Source organism: Acartia tonsa, chromosome 14, assembly GCF_053477335.1.
Source record: "Acartia tonsa isolate MP-2025a chromosome 14, ASM5347733v1, whole genome shotgun sequence".
NCBI lineage: Eukaryota > Metazoa > Arthropoda > Copepoda > Calanoida > Acartiidae > Acartia > Acartia tonsa.
Genome location: NC_137273.1, coordinates 28,613,436 through 28,633,246, shown reverse-complemented (window position 1 = coordinate 28,633,246; position 19,811 = coordinate 28,613,436). Strand labels below are relative to the sequence as shown.

General features: G+C 34.7%; 2 protein-coding genes across 2 annotated transcripts in view; both read right to left on the bottom strand.

The window, feature by feature from the left end:
• Positions 1-130: 130 nt before the first annotated feature.
• Positions 131-11,186, bottom strand: Ubc4 (ubiquitin conjugating enzyme 4). The gene is made up of 9 exons (XM_080147011.1): positions 11,094-11,186; positions 10,791-10,871; positions 10,157-10,216; positions 9,467-9,529; positions 3,813-3,861; positions 2,961-3,073; positions 2,665-2,760; positions 1,997-2,030; positions 131-605 (listed from the first exon to the last, which is right to left on the bottom strand). Exons 1-9 carry the CDS (start codon positions 11,184-11,186, stop codon positions 514-516), a joined length of 681 nt encoding a protein of 226 aa, XP_080003137.1. The 3' UTR covers positions 131-513.
• The window catches only part of LOC145305624 (L-lactate oxidase-like), a 142,266-nt gene continuing 133,640 nt past the window's right edge, over positions 11,186-19,811 (bottom strand). Inside the window, exons 2-15 of the mRNA XM_080147308.1 lie at positions 19,452-19,553; positions 18,679-18,723; positions 18,321-18,406; positions 17,972-18,032; positions 17,787-17,840; positions 17,491-17,524; positions 17,073-17,113; positions 16,822-16,906; positions 16,515-16,573; positions 15,982-16,047; positions 15,516-15,632; positions 14,816-15,241; positions 13,145-13,216; positions 11,186-11,865 (exon numbers count right to left, since the gene is read on the bottom strand). Of these exons, the coding sequence (XP_080003434.1) occupies positions 11,793-11,865; positions 13,145-13,216; positions 14,816-15,241; positions 15,516-15,632; positions 15,982-16,047; positions 16,515-16,573; positions 16,822-16,906; positions 17,073-17,113; positions 17,491-17,524; positions 17,787-17,840; positions 17,972-18,032; positions 18,321-18,406; positions 18,679-18,723; positions 19,452-19,531 (1,299 nt within the window). The 5' untranslated portion in view covers positions 19,532-19,553 and the 3' untranslated portion in view covers positions 11,186-11,792. The remainder of the gene's footprint in view (positions 11,866-13,144; positions 13,217-14,815; positions 15,242-15,515; positions 15,633-15,981; positions 16,048-16,514; positions 16,574-16,821; positions 16,907-17,072; positions 17,114-17,490; positions 17,525-17,786; positions 17,841-17,971; positions 18,033-18,320; positions 18,407-18,678; positions 18,724-19,451; positions 19,554-19,811) is intronic.

Here is a 19,811-nt window from a genome sequence, read left to right as displayed (position 1 = left end):
AAATCTTAAATCTGGGGGAAATTCATCATATAAGAATGATTTTATCCCTAATAGCCTATCCTCTCAGTCCAAAGATAAAGCCTATACTCACCGTTTACGCAAATGTGTCAGAACTTCCCCCCCCCCCCTTGAATACAAATAAATGATAAGCCCCTTAACTAGATGTTATTAACACTTAAAAATAACTTTTTATCAACAATTTGTAAGTTGAATTAAACAATAATAAAATGTCAATATTGAATCATCACTGTATAGGTATTATTACTGATTATTTTACCTAAAAATTAACAGCAGAATTTTCGATTACTTACAAGTAATGATGCCATCGGTGACATGCACAGAGATTTGCTAGAGTGCTTGTTACCTTAAAGGAAGGCACGCTTCCTATTCTAAGTTTATGGGGGTGTAAATTACCCCATATTACACCAAGAGACGTAATATTTAACAAATCTCATCGTTGAAAACCAATTTTTCTTTCAAAACCGGTTTTTTTAGCCGTGAGATAAGATTTGACTAGTTGAACAGCTGTTCGGTGGCCTTCTGCAGGTCCCAGGCACAGCTGGAGAGCGCCACTCTGGCGGCTGTCTCCTCAACACCCATATCCTGCAGGCGGTCAACACATTTTTTTATTATATCAAACCAACCCTAAATTAAGCAGCAAATAAGGGCCTCTTCTAGTGGAACTTGAGGGAGTAAAGGTTTACAATTTTAAGGGGGTCATGTTTTCTACGGGCAATTTCTTTTGAGTGGGTGAAGATTCCATACCCAAAAATAGTTATAAACATTTCATGGACCTATAAGAAACTTTACTGTAAACAAGCTAGGCCCTTTTTACAGTCATCCTGTTTCTTTAATATAAGAATTTTCCAGAGCTTGATCTTTAAATCGTTTATAGGTGATTTAAACTAGGGCGATTCATTCAGCGCACCATCAAATTATTAAATAACAATCTTTAAATCGAATTTGCATGGGCGATTTGGCGCACCCAGTGGCGCGGTACCGGCGCGGCAATGCCCCTCACCGAGTGGCATTGCCGAACCAAATCGGGGTGATTTATTTATTAAAGAAATATATTTTTTTAATTACTTTAATATTTTATTGCAAAACTATCGTGAAAACATTTTTATAGTTATTTTTAAAATAAATTATATATTAATGTTTTATATAAAATACCATACTGACACGGCATTTTATATAAAATACCTTACTGACACTGCTTAAGTAATAAAGTTGTACTGGCGCGGATCGATATTTTAGTGAGTGCGCAAGCAATTTAACAACACCGCGCCGAAAATCTTTTAAAAATCAGGTGCGCTGTGGCTTACTACCAGTGCACCTACAGTTCACCTCTGATTCAGCGCACCATAAAAACGATTTAAAGATCAAGCTCTGGATGTCTGTTATTATTTCAATGAAGTAAGAAAACTTTACTTCTGGACAGATCGATTAGAAATTTTCAATTAGTATAGTACTGAGGTGGATTCTTAAAATAAATTTGGCCCACTAATCGCTTAGTAGGGCAAAATTGTTTTCGTGAAAAAACCTCCAAAATTACATAAAAAATCTACAAAAATTAAATAAAATCTTATGTTAATAACCCTTCTATGATTTTCTTTAATTTTTGTAGATTTTTAATGTGATTTGGTGGTTTTTTTCACGAAAACAATTTTGCCCCACTAAGCGATTAGAGAGGTAAATTTTTTTTAAAGAATCCACCTCTGGTCCGCTTTAGGCTAATAAACTCTAGGAGGGGCGCATAGTCCCCAAAAATAATCATGTAAACGAACTGATCATTCAAAATCTATAATAAAGCCTAAAATAACAGTAAAATAAGGAAATAACTAAATCTTTAGTAAAAGGCAGTTAACTTGAATATAAACTTGTAACACCCTTATAGAAGCCAAACGATAGTAAAATTAACCAACAGCAACTTCTTCTCAAAAATTTAACATCTAGGTACCAAATGTAGAATTTGTAATTAAAAAATGTTTTTCCTTGAGCTGTGATAACATCTTGTCAAAGCTAGGGTTCTGAAAAAGAAAAATAATTTATATAAAATTTTTTTAATCCATCTATTAATCTACAAATAATGATGCTATCTATCTGTCTATCATTGTTTTTTAAAAAAAAAAGAGTTTAATTTAATTTTTATAATGTTTTTGTGCAGGTAACTAGGTATTATCTTTAAAAATCGAAATAATCTAAACATCTATTAATCTAAAAGTCTATAAATCTTTCAATCTAAAAGTCGATCTATATATCTACATACCTATAGATAATCATAGTGAGCAACTTTATTAAAGATTGATATACATCCGTCTATCTAACAATCTATCTGTCTAACCATCTAATACTTTAATACATCTATTTAGTTTTTCTGTATAAATCTCTATCTGTTATTTAATTAATACTTCAGTCAATCTACCCAGAGAGACAGGTGACAATGGGCTGTTTATTACAATAATCCCCAAAGTTTTATTATAACGTTTTTTTATTCGTTGGCTCAACAAATTTCGGTATTTTTGATTGGTTGGTTTAATAAGTTAAGTGATCAAACATTTCAACCACTAATTGTTATCTACAGAAGGAGTATTTTGTGTACCATCATTGGGAATGCACATAAAATTGGCCCTTGTCTTATCTCTTTATATCCCTGCAATCTACCTTATAATTAGACCCAGCATACACATTGGCCCAGTGCTGGGCAGTCTCCTTAAATATTTGTTGATTATCCTGGTACTGCCGTGCTACCACTGCATCCTAGATAGATAGATAGTAAGATTGATAGATAGTTAGTTAGATAGATAGATAAGACAGATATATAGCTAGATAGTTAGAAAGACAGATAGATTTTCCTGGTACTGACGCGCTACCACTGCATCCTAGATAGATAGATGCCCACTGTCTGTCTGTTTTATCTCTCTGTCTGTCTGTTTATCTGTCTGTCAGTCACACCCTACCTGAGGATCACTTGGCTCTGGGGCAGCTAGAAGAGCTTGGATACTGAGTAAAACTGTACGAAGAGTCATGGCGGCTGCCCACTGGTCTTTCAATATATCCAAACAAATAGCTCCTTAAAATATAAAATACAATACAAGGGTAGCCTTATATAAAGAAAATAACAGGATGTATGTTTGTCTGTATGTATCTAAGGATTTTGCTATCCGGTGAACCAATATGTTTCTCCTTTACTATGCAGTTTCTTATAGGTCCTGGGAAGGTTTATAACTATTTTTGGGGTGGTTACCACTTACCTCCCAATAAAAAGTCAATTCTAAAAAAAATGCTTACTACTTTGCCAACAAATCTGGAAAATTGAGGGTCTGCCTCCAACCAAATAAAAAACGAATGCCTTTTGTGTAGATTAACAGTGTACGAGATCTAGTGTTCTTATAAATAGTTTTGTATTTGTTTTATTTTAAGATGAAAATAATTCCCATCAGCGTTGCAGAGCCGTTTGATTTTGGTGCGGCTTCGGCTCCGACCTAAAATCAAGAAAAACTCAACATATTTTTCCCCCCAAGTCTAATTTTGACTTTTAAAGGTTTTAAAAGTTCATTTTTTGATAAAAATGGACTTGAAAACTTAAAAGGGGCATTTGCACATGACAAAACGGTTACCAAATTATAATTTATAAAAATTTTGCTAACCGGAGCCGTTTTTTAACGAAAATTACGGCTCCAGTTCCGGCAAAATATTGCGGCTCCACAACTCCCGGCTCCACAACGCTGATTCCCAGCCATACTGAAATAATTTTTGTTGACATGTTGTGTAAAGAAGCTTCTCTAACAAAAAGTTTAAACTATGAATACCTGTTACACTAGAAATATTGGGATGCCAAATTTTTGTGATGAATCTCACCTAAAACAGTGAGCATCGTATTAGAGACAGCTTTCTGCGGATATCAAATTAAAAAAATATTTAATTAAAACCAGAATTGTTAGCCTCAGGGGGGGGCCGAAGGGTCTGACTTACAACACTGGTATTCATCTCATTAATTTTATTTTAATATTTGTGGAAAATTGCCTAAAATACGACAATATACATGATTTTTTAGTTTGGCTGAGAACCGGTTCTAATCCAGCGGATATTAATCGGTTACGAAGCCATACTGGAACATTTATTATTATCGGATCATATAGCGGGAGGGATGTGACATTTGACTGTAAATTACACATACTACCCAAAGTTTTATGACCCCAATATCTTATTCATTGGTTCAACAAAAATCGTGTTCGTTAATTAATAAGGGGGGGGGGGAAGTTTTGCCACTTTCGCGTAAACAGTGTTCTGTGGACTAGGTATTGATTTTAGATTATAGGTTATTTGGGATAAAAGTTTACTTTTGGTTAGTACTTCACGTATTTTTAATCATTTTTTGGATAACCCCACCCCCTAGCCCCCCGGGGCTCAAAATCCCCCTAAAAATGAACCTAACCTTAATTTTCTCAGGAACCATTTGACCAAAAGAGATGATTTCCTAAACTTAAGCTTTTATGCTTATAAACTAACTTCTGATTTAGAAGTCACCCCCCTGCCACCAACCCCTAGCCCTCCGGGGCTAAAAAAAACCCTAAAAATGAACCTAACCTTAATTTTCTCAGGAACCATTTTACCTTTAGAGATGATTTCTTAAACTTAAGCTTTTATGCTTATAAACTAACTTCTAGTTTAGAAGTCACCCCCCTGCCACCAACCCCTAGCCCTCCGGGGCTCAAAAAAACCCTAAAAATTAGGGTAAGGGGGGGGGGAAATTTCGGTATTTTTTCGTTTTTTTTTGAAAAAACTGGGGTAAATATTAATATTTTCAAATGAAACCAAGACCGGTAGAAAGCTTATGGAAAGGACTATCAGTTCCTAAAAGGACCTTATCCTAGGACTTTTAGAAGTTTGCCGAAATTGACCGCAAAAAAGTTACCGAAAATTCCCCACCAGCGGGGGAATTTTCGGTAATTTTTTTCAACCTAAAAAAAATCGACGAAAAACGGCCAAACGGCCAGTCGAACATAAATAATCATAATTAGTACAGGTTATAGGGATTATCCACAAAAAATTTCATAATGATCGGACTATTTCTTCTATGTTAAAAATGAATTGTTTTGAAAGACGCGAATTTTCGATTTTTTTTCGAAAATTTTTTAAAAAAAAACTTTAAATTAATATAAGAAAAAAACGTATTTCACATTCATAAAGATCGGACTATTCCTCCTATGTCAAAAATATTTTTTTTCAAAGGACCAGAAATTTTGATTTTTTCCTCGCAAAAATTTACTTCAAAAAATAAAATTAATTTCTTTTTTGTTTTTTATCTGTTCTATTCATTTTTAGGCCTAATTCTTAAAAAGTCCATATGGAATAATAGATTTGACAAAAGAAAACATGAAAACATGACCTTAAAAGATGAATTTTAATTTCTTTTGAAATTACCGAAATTTCCCCCGGCGCCAACTTTGGTCATTTTTGAAAAAAATATTACCCCGATTTTAAAGCTCTCAACAGATTTGGAAAGAGCGGGCAATTCTTAGTTCAAAAGGTTTTTACGGATCAGCTCTAGGTCTTACCAATTTTTGTGTACGTCGATCTTTACACACCTACTAAATAATTTTTGAAGAAAAAAAAAATTTTCGTCCGACTTTGAGACCCAATAAGTACCCTTAATATTCATCTCACAAAAAATTCATACTTTTTTGTAGGCAATTTAATAAGGAACAAATTTGCTTTTATGTTTTTTTCTGTCACTTGAAAGGAACATGGAGAAAAAGGTCATTTAATGAAGGTAGGTCGAAATTACCGAAAATAGCCCCTTACCGAAACTTCCCCCGCCTTACCCTAACCTAACCTTAATTTTCTTAGGAACCATTTGACCAACAGAGATGATTTCTTAAACTTAAGCTTTTATGCTTATAAACTAACTTCTAGTTTAGAAGTCAGCCCCCTGCCGCCAACCCCTAGCCCTCCGGGGCTCAAAAAAACCCTAAAAATTAACCTAACCTTAATTTTCTCAGGAACCATTTGACCAACAGAGATGATTTCTTAAACTTAAGCTTTTATGCTTATAAACTAACTTCTGATTTAGAAGTCACCCCCCTGCCACCAACCCCTAGCCCTCCGGGGCTCAAAAAAACCCTAAAAATGAACCTAACCTTAATTTTCTCAGGAACCATTTGACCAACAGAGATGATTTCTTAAACTTAAGCCTTTATGCTTATAAACTAACTTCTAGTTTAGAAGTCACCCCCCTGCCGCTAACCCCTAGCCCTCCGGGGCTCAAATAAACCCTAAAAATGAACCTAACCTTAATTTTCTCAGGAACCATTTGACCAACAGAGATGATTTCTTAAACTTAAGCTTTTATGCTTATAAACTAACTTCTGATTTAGAAGTCACCCCCCTGCCGCCAACCCCTTGCCCTCCGGGGCTCAAAAAAACCCTAAAAATGAACCTAACCTTAATTTTCTCAGGAACCATTTGACCAATAGAGATGATTTCTTAAACTTAAGCTTTTATGCTTTAAATTGAGTTTAAGTTAAGAAGTCATCCCCTTGCCGCCAACCCCTAGCCCTCTGGGGCTCAAAAAAACCCTAAAAATGAACCTAACCTTAATTTTCTCAGGAACCATTTTACCAATAGAGATGATTTCTTAAACTTAAGCTTTTATGCTTATAAACTAACTTCTAGTTTAGAAGTAGCCCCCCTGCCGCCAACCCCTAGCCCTCCGGGGCTCAAAAAACCCTAAAAATGAACCTAACCTCAATTTTCTGAGGAACTATTTGTCCAATAGAGATGATTTCTTAAACTTAAGCTTTTATGCTTATGAACTAAGTTTAAGTTTAGAAATAGCCCCCCTGCCGGCAACCCCTTGTCCCCCGGGGCTCAAAAAAAAAAATGAACCTAACCATAATTAAAATTTCTTATTTGAAGAGTTAGAGGTACACTTATTAAACCAAATATGCCTCTTTTTGGATGTTATTGACATATCTGCTGAACAAAAATATAATCGGCCTCCAGGTTCAGGTGCTGCAGGCCTCCAGGTCTACTCAGGAGACAGGTAAAAATTTTAATTTCTTATTTGAAGGTTTATAGGTACACTTATTAAACCAAATATGCATCTCTTTGGATGTTATTGACATATCTCCTGAAAAAATTAGAATTGGCCTCCAGGTTCAGGTGCTGCAGGCCTCCAGGTCCACTCTCGACAGGTGAAAATTAAAATTTCTTATTTAAAGAGTTATTAAACCAAATATGCTTCTTTTTGGATGTTATTGACATATAAGATAAGATCAACCCCTCTGAATTAAATTCTTAAAATGACTCCACTTTCATCTAGACTTTATAATCTGAATCACATCAAAAACGCTTGCCCCATTTTGAGTATCTGTAATATTACATCTGAGACAGAATTATACTTTAAAAAGCATACCTAAACATTATAAAAAAGACATTTAAGGTCTGTCTAAAAGGCTCCTAGAGGACACCTTGAGCCTGCTTAGAGCACAACTTTCTATAAATTCAAAAAATACAATTTGTTTAATTTTTCCTATCCAGCAGTCGCCTGGAGGTCACCTAGACCCTGCCTAGAACACATATCTTTAAATAAGAACTTTTAATTTTTACCTGTCTCCAGAGTGGACCTGGAGGCCTGCAGCACCTGAACCTGGAGGCCAATTCTAATTTTTTCAAGAGATATGTCAATAACATCCAAAAAGATGCATATTTGGTTTAATAAGTTTACCTCTAATTCTTCAAAAAAGAAATTTTAATTTTTACCTGTCTCCAGAGTGGACCTGGAGGCCTGCAGCACCTTAAACTGGAGGCCGATTCTTATTTTTTCAGCAGATATGTCAATAACATCCAAAAAGATGCATATTTGGTATAATAAGTGTACCTCTAAACCTTCAAATAAGAAATTTAAATTTTTACCTGTCTCCCGAGTGGACCTGGAGGCCTGCAGCACCTGAACCTGGAGGCCGATTCTAATTTTTTCAGGAGATATGTCAATAACATCCAAAAAGAAGCATATTTGGTCTAATAAGTGTACCTCTAACTCTTTAAATAAGAAATTTATATTAAGGTTAGGTTCATTTTTAGGGTTTTTTTGAGCCCCGGGGGGCTAGGGGTTGGCGACAGGGGGACGATTTCTAAACCTTAACTTATTTGATAAGCATAAAAGCTTAAGTTCAAGAAATCATCTCTATTGGTAAAATGGTTCCTGAGAAAATTAAGGTTAGGTTCATTTTTAGAGTTTTTTTGAGTCCCGGAGGGCTAGGGGTTTGTGGCAGGGGGCTGACTTCTAAACTAGAAGTTAGTTTATAAGCATAAAAGCTTAAGTTTAAGAAATCATCTCTGTTGGTCAAATGGTTCCTGAGAAAATTAAGGTTAGGTTCATTTTTAGGGTTTTTTTGAGCCCCGGAGGGTTTGGGGTTGGTGGCAGGGGGGTGACTTCTAAATCAGAAGTTAGTTTATAAGCATAAAAGCTTAAGTTTAAGAAATCATCTCTGTTGGTCAAATGGTTCCTGAGAAAATTAAGGTTAGGTTCATTTTTAGGGTTTTTTTGAGCCCCGGAGGGCTAGGGGTTGGCGGCAGGGGGGTGACTTTTAAACTAGAAGTTAGTTTATAAGCATAAAGGCTTAAGTTTAAGAAATCATCTTTGTTGGTCAAATGGTTCCTGAGAAAATTAAGGTTAGGTTCATTTTTAGGGTTTTTTTGAGCCCCGGAGGGCTAGGGGTTGGTGGCAGGGGGGTGACTTCTAAATCAGAAGTTAGTTTATAAGTATAAAAGCTTAAGTTTAAGATATCATCTCTTTTGGTCAAATGGTTCCTGAGAAAATTAAGGTTAGGTTCATTTTTAGGGGGATTTGAGCCCCGGGGGGCTAAGGGGTGGGGTTATCCAAAAAATGATTAAAAATACGTGAAGTACTAACCAAAAGTAAACTTTTATCCCAAATAACCTATTTACGCGAAAGTGGCAAAACTCCCCCCCCCCCCTTTATTTGTTAGTTCTAAACAAGGATTATCCAAACTTTTCATAAATAATTTGAACTACAGAAGAGGTATTTTTGTTTATCATCATTGTGCGTGCAGGGTCCCAAAAAATGTCGAATCCTACTTAAATAAATCTTTATAATTTTTAAAAATAAATTTTCTTTCAATAAATGTAAAGCTCTAAAAGTTACAGAAAGAGGAATATATTAAAAAAAGACATTGTAAAAAGATAATACCTACCTAACTAGAATTAAAAGTTATTGAAAGACGGTTTGTTGGACATTCTCTAGTTATAAAGGAAATAGTAGCTTTCGCAATATTGCGTACATTTGTGAGCAAGCTTCCAGTCAAATGAACTTATTAAGTCTTAACTGTTCTTAATGTTGACCAAATAAGCGCATTTGACAGGAATCTTAATCACAACTTTACGAAATATTGCGAAAGCTACTATTCCCTTAGCTGCGCTACCTACCAATAAGACTTACCTTTGGTGGATTAAAAGGATATGTGTCTGGTATTTTTATTTCTAGTTTATATTTACCACCCTGTAACATTGTTACCATTTAGGAAGGGAGGGGACATTCGGCTGTTTATTACACTGGTCCCCAAAGTTTTATAAGAACTTTTTCTTATCCGTTGACTTAAAAACTATGGGGATTTTTATCGAATTTTGATTGGTTGGTCCATTAGGTTGAGTGTCCAAACATTTTAACCACTTCCTAATTCTAGTCTACAGAAGGGGGAATTTTGTGTAACATCATTGGGGATGTACATCAATTTATCGGACATTGTATTATCATTGGTAACAATCCTGGTAAGGTGTGTCTGTTTATCTGTCAGTAAATCACTCTGTCTATCTATCTGTCTGTATATCCACCAGTCTGTCTGTCTATCTGACTGTAATAGTAACAATCCTTGTAAGGTGTGTCTGGAGTTCCAGCTATGGTTTATTCTAACTTCTTTCTGTCTGTCAATTACTCTGTCATCTATCTGTTTGTCTATCTACCAGTCTGTCTGTCTATTTGTATGTAATGGTAACAATTTTGGTAAGGTGTGTCTGGAGGTCCAGCTATGGTTCATTCTAACTTATTTATGTCTGTCAGTTACTCTGTCATCTATCTGTCTGTCTATCTACCAGTCTGTCTGTCTATCTGTCTGTAATGGTAACAATCCTGGTAAGGTGTGTCTGGAGGTCCAGCTATGGTTCCGGCCAACTCTGTTAGGTCATCTTTTACCTGGATAAACAAAATAAATTAATAATATTAGTTTATGACTAGCAGCTACACCCTTTAAGAACTCTCAAGAGAAAGGGTGGTCGGAAGACAATCATCTTCCTTACCATATCTATATTTTTGTATCAATTTAACTATCTATCTATATTCTATATATCTATCTCCATATCTATCAATCAATATTTCTATCTCTATCCATCTACCTTTCTTTATGTCATTGTCTATCTCTGTATTTAATTACCCATTTATGTGTCCTGTATCCATCTATCTTTTTAAACAGGTATTTATCTCTGTATCCATCTATCTACCTAACTAATATGTCAATCAATGTATCTATCTATCTATCTAACCCCACTCACCAATTCTAGATGAACCCCACTTTCAGCAATTTCTTTGCCCCTGATGTGATGACCTCCCTAACCTCTCTCTGTATCTATCTATCTATCTATCTATCTATCTATATATCTATAAGTCTATCTATCTACCTAACTAATATTTCTATCTATATATCTATAAGTCTATCTATCTACCTAACTAATATTTCTATCTTTGTATCTATCTATCTAACCCCAATCACCAATTCTAAATGAACCCCACTTTCAGCAATTTCTTTACCCCGATGTGATGACCTCCCTAACCTCTCTCTGTATCTATCTATCTATCTATATATCAATAAGTCTATCTATCTACCTAACTAATATGTCTATCTATGTATCTATCTATCTAACCCCACTCACCAATTCTAAATGAACCTCACTTTCAGCAATTTCTTTACCCCTGATGACCTCCCTAACCTCTCTCTGTATTTATCTATATGTCTGTCTGTCTGTCTGTCTATCTATCTATCTACATGTCTATTTATCCATCTATCTCCACTCACCAATTCTAAATGAACCCCACTCTCGGCAATTTCTTTACTCCTGACGACCTCTCTAAACTCTCTCTGTATTCTTTGCTGTGCTATGTTAGACATTTTTATTTTTGTCTGAAATTATAGAAAATATATATTTTTATAAAATATAGGTAGAAACATAACAGATGTTACTGGAGTCATTATCAATCACAGTTCTAATATGGATAAATCACAATGTATTATTGGCATTTTAAGCACAATAAGCTAAGAATTTCTTTAATAAATTAGGCACAGTAAATTTTATAGGTACCTATTTTAAGAAATTGTAATTAGTTCAATTTATGAATTCAGCTTTTTATAATCAGTCAATAAACAAACAATACTAGAATTACAGTCAGTTGGAGGCACGTAAACACAAACTTAAGAACACGGTATTATCAAAATGTAGGTTTGCTATTAAAACAGATAATAGAGATATGGCACTTAAAGTAAATTCGTTTTTTGTCAATTTAAAGATAAAACATGGCTTCTTTCTTGATCACGTTTTTAGTATGCTATTGCTGAAAAACTATACATTTTGTATCAATAACAGTCAATTTTGACTGATGGATAAGTTAAAGGCAAAAAATATGTTTCAGATCATAATATGTGGAGGCAAAAAAATGTGTTTTAAACTAAATTTCTAAATAATAAGATTGAACTCCTGTAAAAATCTTCCAAAACATCTTAAATAAGTCCTGCATGACTATACCTTGCACCCTGTGTATCTCGCATCGAACATCCTCTTTTCTGAACCAATCTAAATAAAAGACTGAGATATATTGACAGGACAATGAACGGTAAAATAATCTCTCTATCCCTTATCATTTTCTTCTCAACAGTGTTGCGGAGCCGGAGCCGGGAGCGGTGGAGCCGCCATATTTTGCTGGAACCGGAGCTGGAGCCGTAATTTTCGTTAAAAAACGGCTCCGAACTAGATAAATAAAGAGATTTTTTTATAAATTATAATTTGGTAACTCTGTCATGTGCAAATGCCCCTTTTAAGTTTTTCAAGTCCATTTTGATCAAAATTTGAACTTTTAAAACATTCAAAAGTAAAAAAATAGACGTGGCAAGAAAAAAATATGCCGAGTTGATTTTAGATCAGAGCCGGAGCCAAATCCGGAGCCGTCATCATCACAGACGGCTCCGTGGAGCCGGAACCGGAGCCGCACCAAAATCAAACGGCTCCGCAACGCCGATTCTCAAGATTAATTTTTCCCCTGCTAAAAAATATTTAACCCCCCCCCCCCCCCCCCCCAATAGTTTTTCCCCGATTAGAGAGCAAAAATGGAAAAATGTTGTCAGTACATTCTCCTCCCACCCCTTTAGCAGGGGATCCCAGGCAGAAAATACACATCTGAAAAATTAAAACAAATATTTTGCACATTGATAGAGCATAAAGTTGGAGATTGTTACTTTTCAGAGTTTCTCCACAATAAAATTAAGTTACGCCACTGGAAGCATAATTTTTTAGAGTTTGGCTGTAAGAAATATTTAAATCTATGTTACCCTCTACTTTATTTAATGAAAAGATAGGTAGGTATGTTTTTTAAAAATACGTTTGGGTAAAAATCCGAAAAATAACCTAAAAAATTTCAAAATTCCCTGGACGTGGACATTGTGTAACCAAATATTCTAGTGGATAAAAATACATCCAGATATTATTATACTAATATATCCAATCAAATATATTTTTGTTTTTCAAAATTTCATGAAATAATTTTGTAATAGTTGAACGTTTAATAGTTATTTCTCGCATCGTATTATAAACGGCTTTCCGCGGATAATTATAAGATTAAAACCAGTTTTTTTAGCCCCGAGATGCCGAAGGCACGGGCTAAAAAAACTGGTTTTAATCTTATGATTGTACATTTTTATATTCGTAGAAAACTGGTTATAATACGGTGCTAGACATAGTTTTTTTCGTATGGATGAGAACCGGTTCCTATCCACCGGATTCGAATGAATACGAGAAAAGATCTTACTTTACATTATATACCCACCATATAATTTCACTGAACTTGATTGTAACATACCTATCCCCATCAGATTTCAGCTCCTCTATAGAATCAACTCCAAGCAAGCCCATAGCTCTGTCTAATTCTTTCCTAAACAATCCTTATAATAAAGTAACAGGATGTGAGTTTGTCTATATGTCTGTCTGTTTGTTTGTACCGAGGGATCTCGATAACCGCTGAACCGATCGGGTTCTCCTTAACAGGGTAGCTTCTAATAGGTCCCGGGAAGGTTTATAACTATTTTGGGGGAGGGTACCACCACTCTCCTGAGAGAAATCGACACTAGAATAAATCCCCACCCCCCCCCCCCAAAGAATTTTTTTACTTTTTCTTTTCAAATCTAAAATATTAATAAATTGGGTTATCAAATTCGAATCTCCCGCTAGTCACATTTAAACAGGGATCTTAAGCGATCAGAAAATGCATGATAAATTTATATACATCTCTTATGACTGTAAACAAAATTACCCTTTTTCAGATACAAATTAATAGTTGAAAAGATTGGAGTGAACAAATATGAAATTTTGGGTACCAATGTAATTTACAGTCCAATGTCTCCTCTTTCTCTGCAAGGGGGGGGGGGGGGGGTTTGACACATTTGCGTAAACCTGGTACCTAGGCTTTATCTTTGGACTGAGAGGATAGGTTATTAAAGATAAAATCATTCTTATATGATGAATTTCACGAAGTTTTAAGATTTTTTGGATAGACCTCCAGGTTCCGGAGCTGCAGGCCTCCAGGTGGTCTCTGTACAGGCAAAAATGAAAAAAATAATTTCTTAAAGTTACAGGTCAACTTATAAAACAAAATACGCATCTTTTTTAATATTATTTACATATTTGAAGAAAAAAGGTGCATACCTATTTTGTTTTATAAGTTGATTTGTAACTTAAAAAAAAAAAATTATATCAATAAGTATCAAATAAATAAACTTGAAACATTTTGATGAGAAAAAAAGTAAAGTTTTACCATTTCTATTTTTTTATTACCCAGTCCATTTCTCTAACTTAAAACCAGGGGTGTATATTCTGCACAAGATTCATTTTTTTCCCTGCTGCAAAAAGGGAGGGGGGCGGATGTGCCACTTTTTGATACCAAAAGTAAAACGCGAATGATCTCAGCCCATAAAAGAGTTACAGCTCTAAAATTCGGCACAGCAGTTGTTTTTGAAGAGCACAAAATGAAACTGTGAAGAAACGGAATAGCCACTCCCGCCGAAAGCCGCCGTTTCCAGCCGAAATTGTTTTTGCCTTTTTTCGCCAAATTAGACAGTTCAGTTCTCAATCATCTGAGTTAAATTTTTTTCTCATAAAAATTTTCCATATATTTTCACGTGACACTTATGATATTTCAAACATGTCAATATAAAAAAAATTGCAAGTGTAAAATCTTACAAGTGTCAAGTGAAAATATAAGGGAAATTTTTATGCAAAAAAAGTTTATCTCCGATGATTGAAAATTGTCTATTATTTTTCTCCCTTTTTTCACTACCTAAGGAAGGGGAAAAATGTTTACAGAACTCTTTTAGTTTTTTTTCCAAGGAGGGGAGAAAATTAGGGGAAAAAAAATCAGTTCTCTTTATTTTTACATTTTTTTCAACCAACCACATATTTTTTACCCCCCCCCCCCCCCATTTAGCAGGGTCAACCATGCAGAATATACACCCCTGCCCAAAACTAATCTACTTGCCTTAATATGCTAAAAGCCTTGGCAACGCCATGCCTACCACCAGCGGCTAGGCCATACAGGTATGGCTTCCCAATGGCCACGCCGTCAGCTCCCAGCGCTAGAGCTTTTGCTATATCTGTGCCACGCTGTATGCCACCATCCAAAATTATCTCAACATTCGGTCCAACAGCCTTTCTGATGGCCGGCAGGATATCAATAGTGGCAGGACTGGTATCCAACTGTCGGCCGCCGTGGTTGGACACCCATATTGTTGTGAAGCCAATATCCAGGGCCTTCCTGGCATCCGTGGGCCTGCAGATCCCCTTGATGGCACGCGGGCCCGTGTCGCCCCATTCCTTAACCAGCCAACTGGCATCGTCCCAAGAAAATGCGGGATTAAGTTGACTGTTAACAAAATGCGCCAAACTTTCGGCAGGAAGATCATCTCTAAAAAGAAAATTAACAAGATTAGCTTTTTTAAATAACAAGTGGCTGCTCCAGTGCTCCCCTAGCATTGATTTAGGAGCTCTATATTCGAAGGGGAAGGGAGGAAAAAAAGCTAAAAAAACCTCTTACGACTTAAGTATAAAAACAAAATAGCCTAAATCTATCTTTTATGTTTTATCATTAACATGTAAGGGTTGTTGTTTCTCACCCTATTACATGAAAACGCAATTCTTTGTGCATTAACCATTTCTAACTAGTTAATTCTTATTATTACCTAATCAGAGCATATTTAAAAACAGGATTAGCCAGAAAATCCCAGGTCCAAGCTGGAGCCTTTAGAGCTTCATAAATCTGGCTCATGGTGTAGGAAGGTGGCACTGTGAGTCCATTTCTACAATAAATAAAGAATAATATTATCCTATTACATAAAGCAGTAATAGATTTTTGTCTGAAGCTTAAGATCTCAATACTACTGAACCTTTGAGTTCTCCGTTTTAAGTAAGCTTTACATAGGACCTGTGATGGTTTTAGGATATTTTATTTTAATATTTAAATCTTGAGCCCCTCTCTGCTACTTGGAATAGAGGTCTTCTAAATGTTGAGGTCTTCGACGCTATTTTGACTTTTATACATTTATGATTATTCAGTTCTGACACTCTACAAGTGTTGATGTTTGTTTGTCATATCGTTTCAGAGCTTCGCTTTAATGGATGTTGTCATCCTTGTTTAAAGATCCTTACCTAATATCTCTCTCCCTATTTCCATACCAAGCAGCATCAACTGTTAAAGCCATAGACTCGAACCCTAAACTATATTGTCTTTTATAAATACTAGTTACTTCGCCCCTAGCCTCTAGGATAGGGCAAAATATCATGTTTGTAAAACATCCCAACAGAAACCCAAGAAATTTATAAAGCTTCCCTAAAAAGTACAACACACTAGGTCTGGCAATTTCCGAGATCTTTAGCCTAGGACAAAAAAAACTTAGTATTATAATTTTATATGATGGGATGCATATTATTAAACAGAGTCATGTGCATAAGCTTGTGCTGCATATAGGCCACCAGAAAACAAGGATGACAACATCCATACAAGTAATTTTATCAAATCTGAGAGTCGAACGAACGGACGTCGAAAAATTCATAATAAAAATGAACATACCTACGATAATAATTTTTGAAAATTAGATGGGCTTCACTTTAGAAATTTTAATTTATTGTTACAGTACTTGCTTTGTTTTAAGTTAAATAATATATATAAAAGACAGTTTCCTTGTTGTTTTGCCCTTTGAAATAACTCCAACAGTAGGTCTCTATCCTTCCATACATATACCTACAATAATAAACAGATATAAGAGTAGCTGCGCTACTAATAAGAACGATAACAACCATAGAAGTCCTAAAGTTTAAAGATATTATTTTTAGTGCATTATCTTGTCCCTCATTTTCTTCCTAGAGTTATTAAACGTTTAAATTAGCCACATTAAGAGTTCTAGTCCCTAAAGACAAAGACAGCTAAAAAATAGATCCATTGTCCCATCCCTATATCTCTGGGGATAACTCTAAAGGAATTATCATTACCTGGAACAGTTTAGGGTGATCATGTGATAAAACTTGGCGGATTTGTTCAAAACTTGTTGTTGAAACGGAGGATAGACAATACACACTGAAAAGAAAATATGAACTCACAAAGTTGTTCAATAGAAAAGCAGATTAAAATTGGAAATATTTCTTAAGGCAAAAAAAGGGGGAACTTGCTATAAAATTCTTGTAATTAACTAAACCACTTTGATTTTTAATTACCTATGATTTTAATTTTCTAGTTCAATTACCTATTATTTTCTTTAGCTACTGAGGCAACTGCTAATTCACCCTGATAAATATTTTTTAGACATTCATTTTTATACATATCTAGTAATAAAATGATGTTAATTAATGTCTATTCTCTATCAACGCTAACATAACTGCCAATAAATAACATTATCATATTTAACTAACATCCTGCAGACAACCAACGTTTGTTAGTTTAACCTACTTTCTCTTGCAAGTTCTGTATGAAATCTATATGTAAATTGTTTTGGCCAGGACATTCTACCACTTTTACTATTATCACGTTTCTTTCAATGCAGCAGTAAGTGCATTGTTTTAATATGATTTTTTATGGCGCGTGTGAGTTAGATTTCAACTCTTAAATCTTTAGCTAACTGCCAGCGAAGCATTTCTAATAACTAAGGGAAACAACTTACCTACCTCGTTATGAAACATTCTGTTTCCCGCGCAGGGACTAGATTTAAAATAAGTGGTTTCTAGTTCATAAAAAAAAAACAATAGTATCTATAGCAGATCATAACTAGAAAAGAGACAAACCACGAACATGTTTTGAATTAGATCATCTTAATCTCCAAAAACCATCAAAATTACATTTACAGGGTTTCTAATGAAAAATGTGACCGATTGGTTTATTTTACATCCTTTACGTTAAAAATAGGGATGGTATCAATGATCGATCGTAAGGGAGGGTTAACTAGACCAGGAACCACAAATGCCTTGCAAAGAAAGGAATATCCACATTCTTTCCAAACAGTTTAGTTGATAAATCTTTGATCAATTCATTTTACAATAGGTGCATTTTAAAGAATTTGAGGATCATACTTGGTATTTATCTACGTACCAATAAATCATTTAAATCTAATGATTTAAATTCTGTAATATCTATGCAAAATGAATTCCTAAAGGTGGGGCTAGGCCGGCCAGAACTTTAAAATGCATTTCGATTTCTGTGAAGGCATCCTGTTTATTCACACAAAAATAATAAAATAATTAAAGTGGACCCTGCACTTATCATTTTAGTTAACATAAAATAGTACCTACATAACAAAGTTTTTTTTTGAGGAGGGAACATTTTTTACTAGTGGCGATTTCTCTTGAAATCCTTCCACCGAAAAAGTTATAAAACTTCCCTCTATTGGAGAACCATATCGTTCCAGAAATTATTGCCGAGTTTTTAAGGTACACGCTGACAACCATTCTGTTACTTTTATACAAGGATTATATAGATTTAAGGATATTTTTGTGTTCCTTATTTCTTCTAAGGCTTATCTCATCATCACTGCCCGTATCCAAGTATCCAAAAATCATTTTGTGTAATCTCGACTCAGCACATAACCTACAAAACAAAGCCGCACTTTTAAAAAAGGTGTAATTGCCTATTTTTGCATGCAGATCAATAATCAAAGTAATCTTTATACAAAACAAATGAAACGCGATATTCTAGTCTATAACTAATTTAATAAAGTTTTATGTTTATCTATCGAAAACCTTATTTCTATACTTATGGATAGTGCCATTCTTGATTTTAATTTAATTCTATTATGTCAATTTAGAATCCTTAAACAACAAACAATGTTTATTGGTATTTATATCAAATATTAATAATACCTCAAATCAGCAATGTTTACAACTTTTTCCAGCCTTCTTTCCGCCCTGACAAAAAAATATGATGTTAAAGTTTGTTCAAATACAGAAGGAGGAAAATCAAGTCTATAAGAAGCGCAGCAACAGTTCAAAATCCTAACAGTATTGTATTGGGCAATGAAAGTTGATTAATACAAGAATAGAATCAATTAGCCGCTGCGCTACTAGCATCTTGGAGCTAGCTATGTATTCGAAGGAGTAAGAAATGTAGGAAATTAGCCTAAAACCAAACCTAGACATAAAAGTTAAAAAGTCTAACACTATCCAGGGACATATAAGAAGATTCCATAAAATGGAGAACTCAATCGGTTCTGTAGTTATCTAAAGAAACTTACTAGAGGTATATATTTTGTATAATAGGATAAACATATGAATACTTATAGAGGAAATGTTTTGGAAAATTTATGCTATCCTATTATATAAAGTAGTAAGCGTTATTTGTCTGTCCCGAAGGATCTCACTAACCGCTGAACTGATAATGTTCTCCTTTACAGTGAAGCTTCTTATTGGTCCTGGGAAGGTTTTAACTATTTTTGGGAAGGGTGTCTTCACCCCCTCCCCCCAAAAAATTTTTTTTTTATTCTTTTAAAACTCAAATTTAAAATGGGATGAGATCGACTCTTCCTCCTCCTACCCAAAGAGCCCCCTAGAGCTCTAGGGACGTATCCGCTAGTTTCATATATAGAACATACCTATATATTCTACTTAATTTCATATAGACAATAAAACTTCTTTACCTAAAATTTAACAGCGGTCTTACGATGGGAGAAAAGTGCTTCAGCACTTTATCAACTCTTAAACTATGTGGCGTCATCATTTTTCTAATTTCTCATGTTTCTAAAAAAAGATTAGGCCTTAAACGACGATTTGGCAATTTTCACATTTAAAATTATTAAAGTCTCCATGTATAGTAGATACTAAATCCTATTCTATAGAGTTCTCTATTATAGGAAAGCTTTACATAGGTCCTGGGATGTGTATTTAGGCTATTATTTAAACCCATCTAACTTATTCCTTCCCCTACGAATAAGAATCCCTAGTAAAACAAACAATACCTATATAACAATCAATTAACAAAGCAGTTCTTGATATTTTGA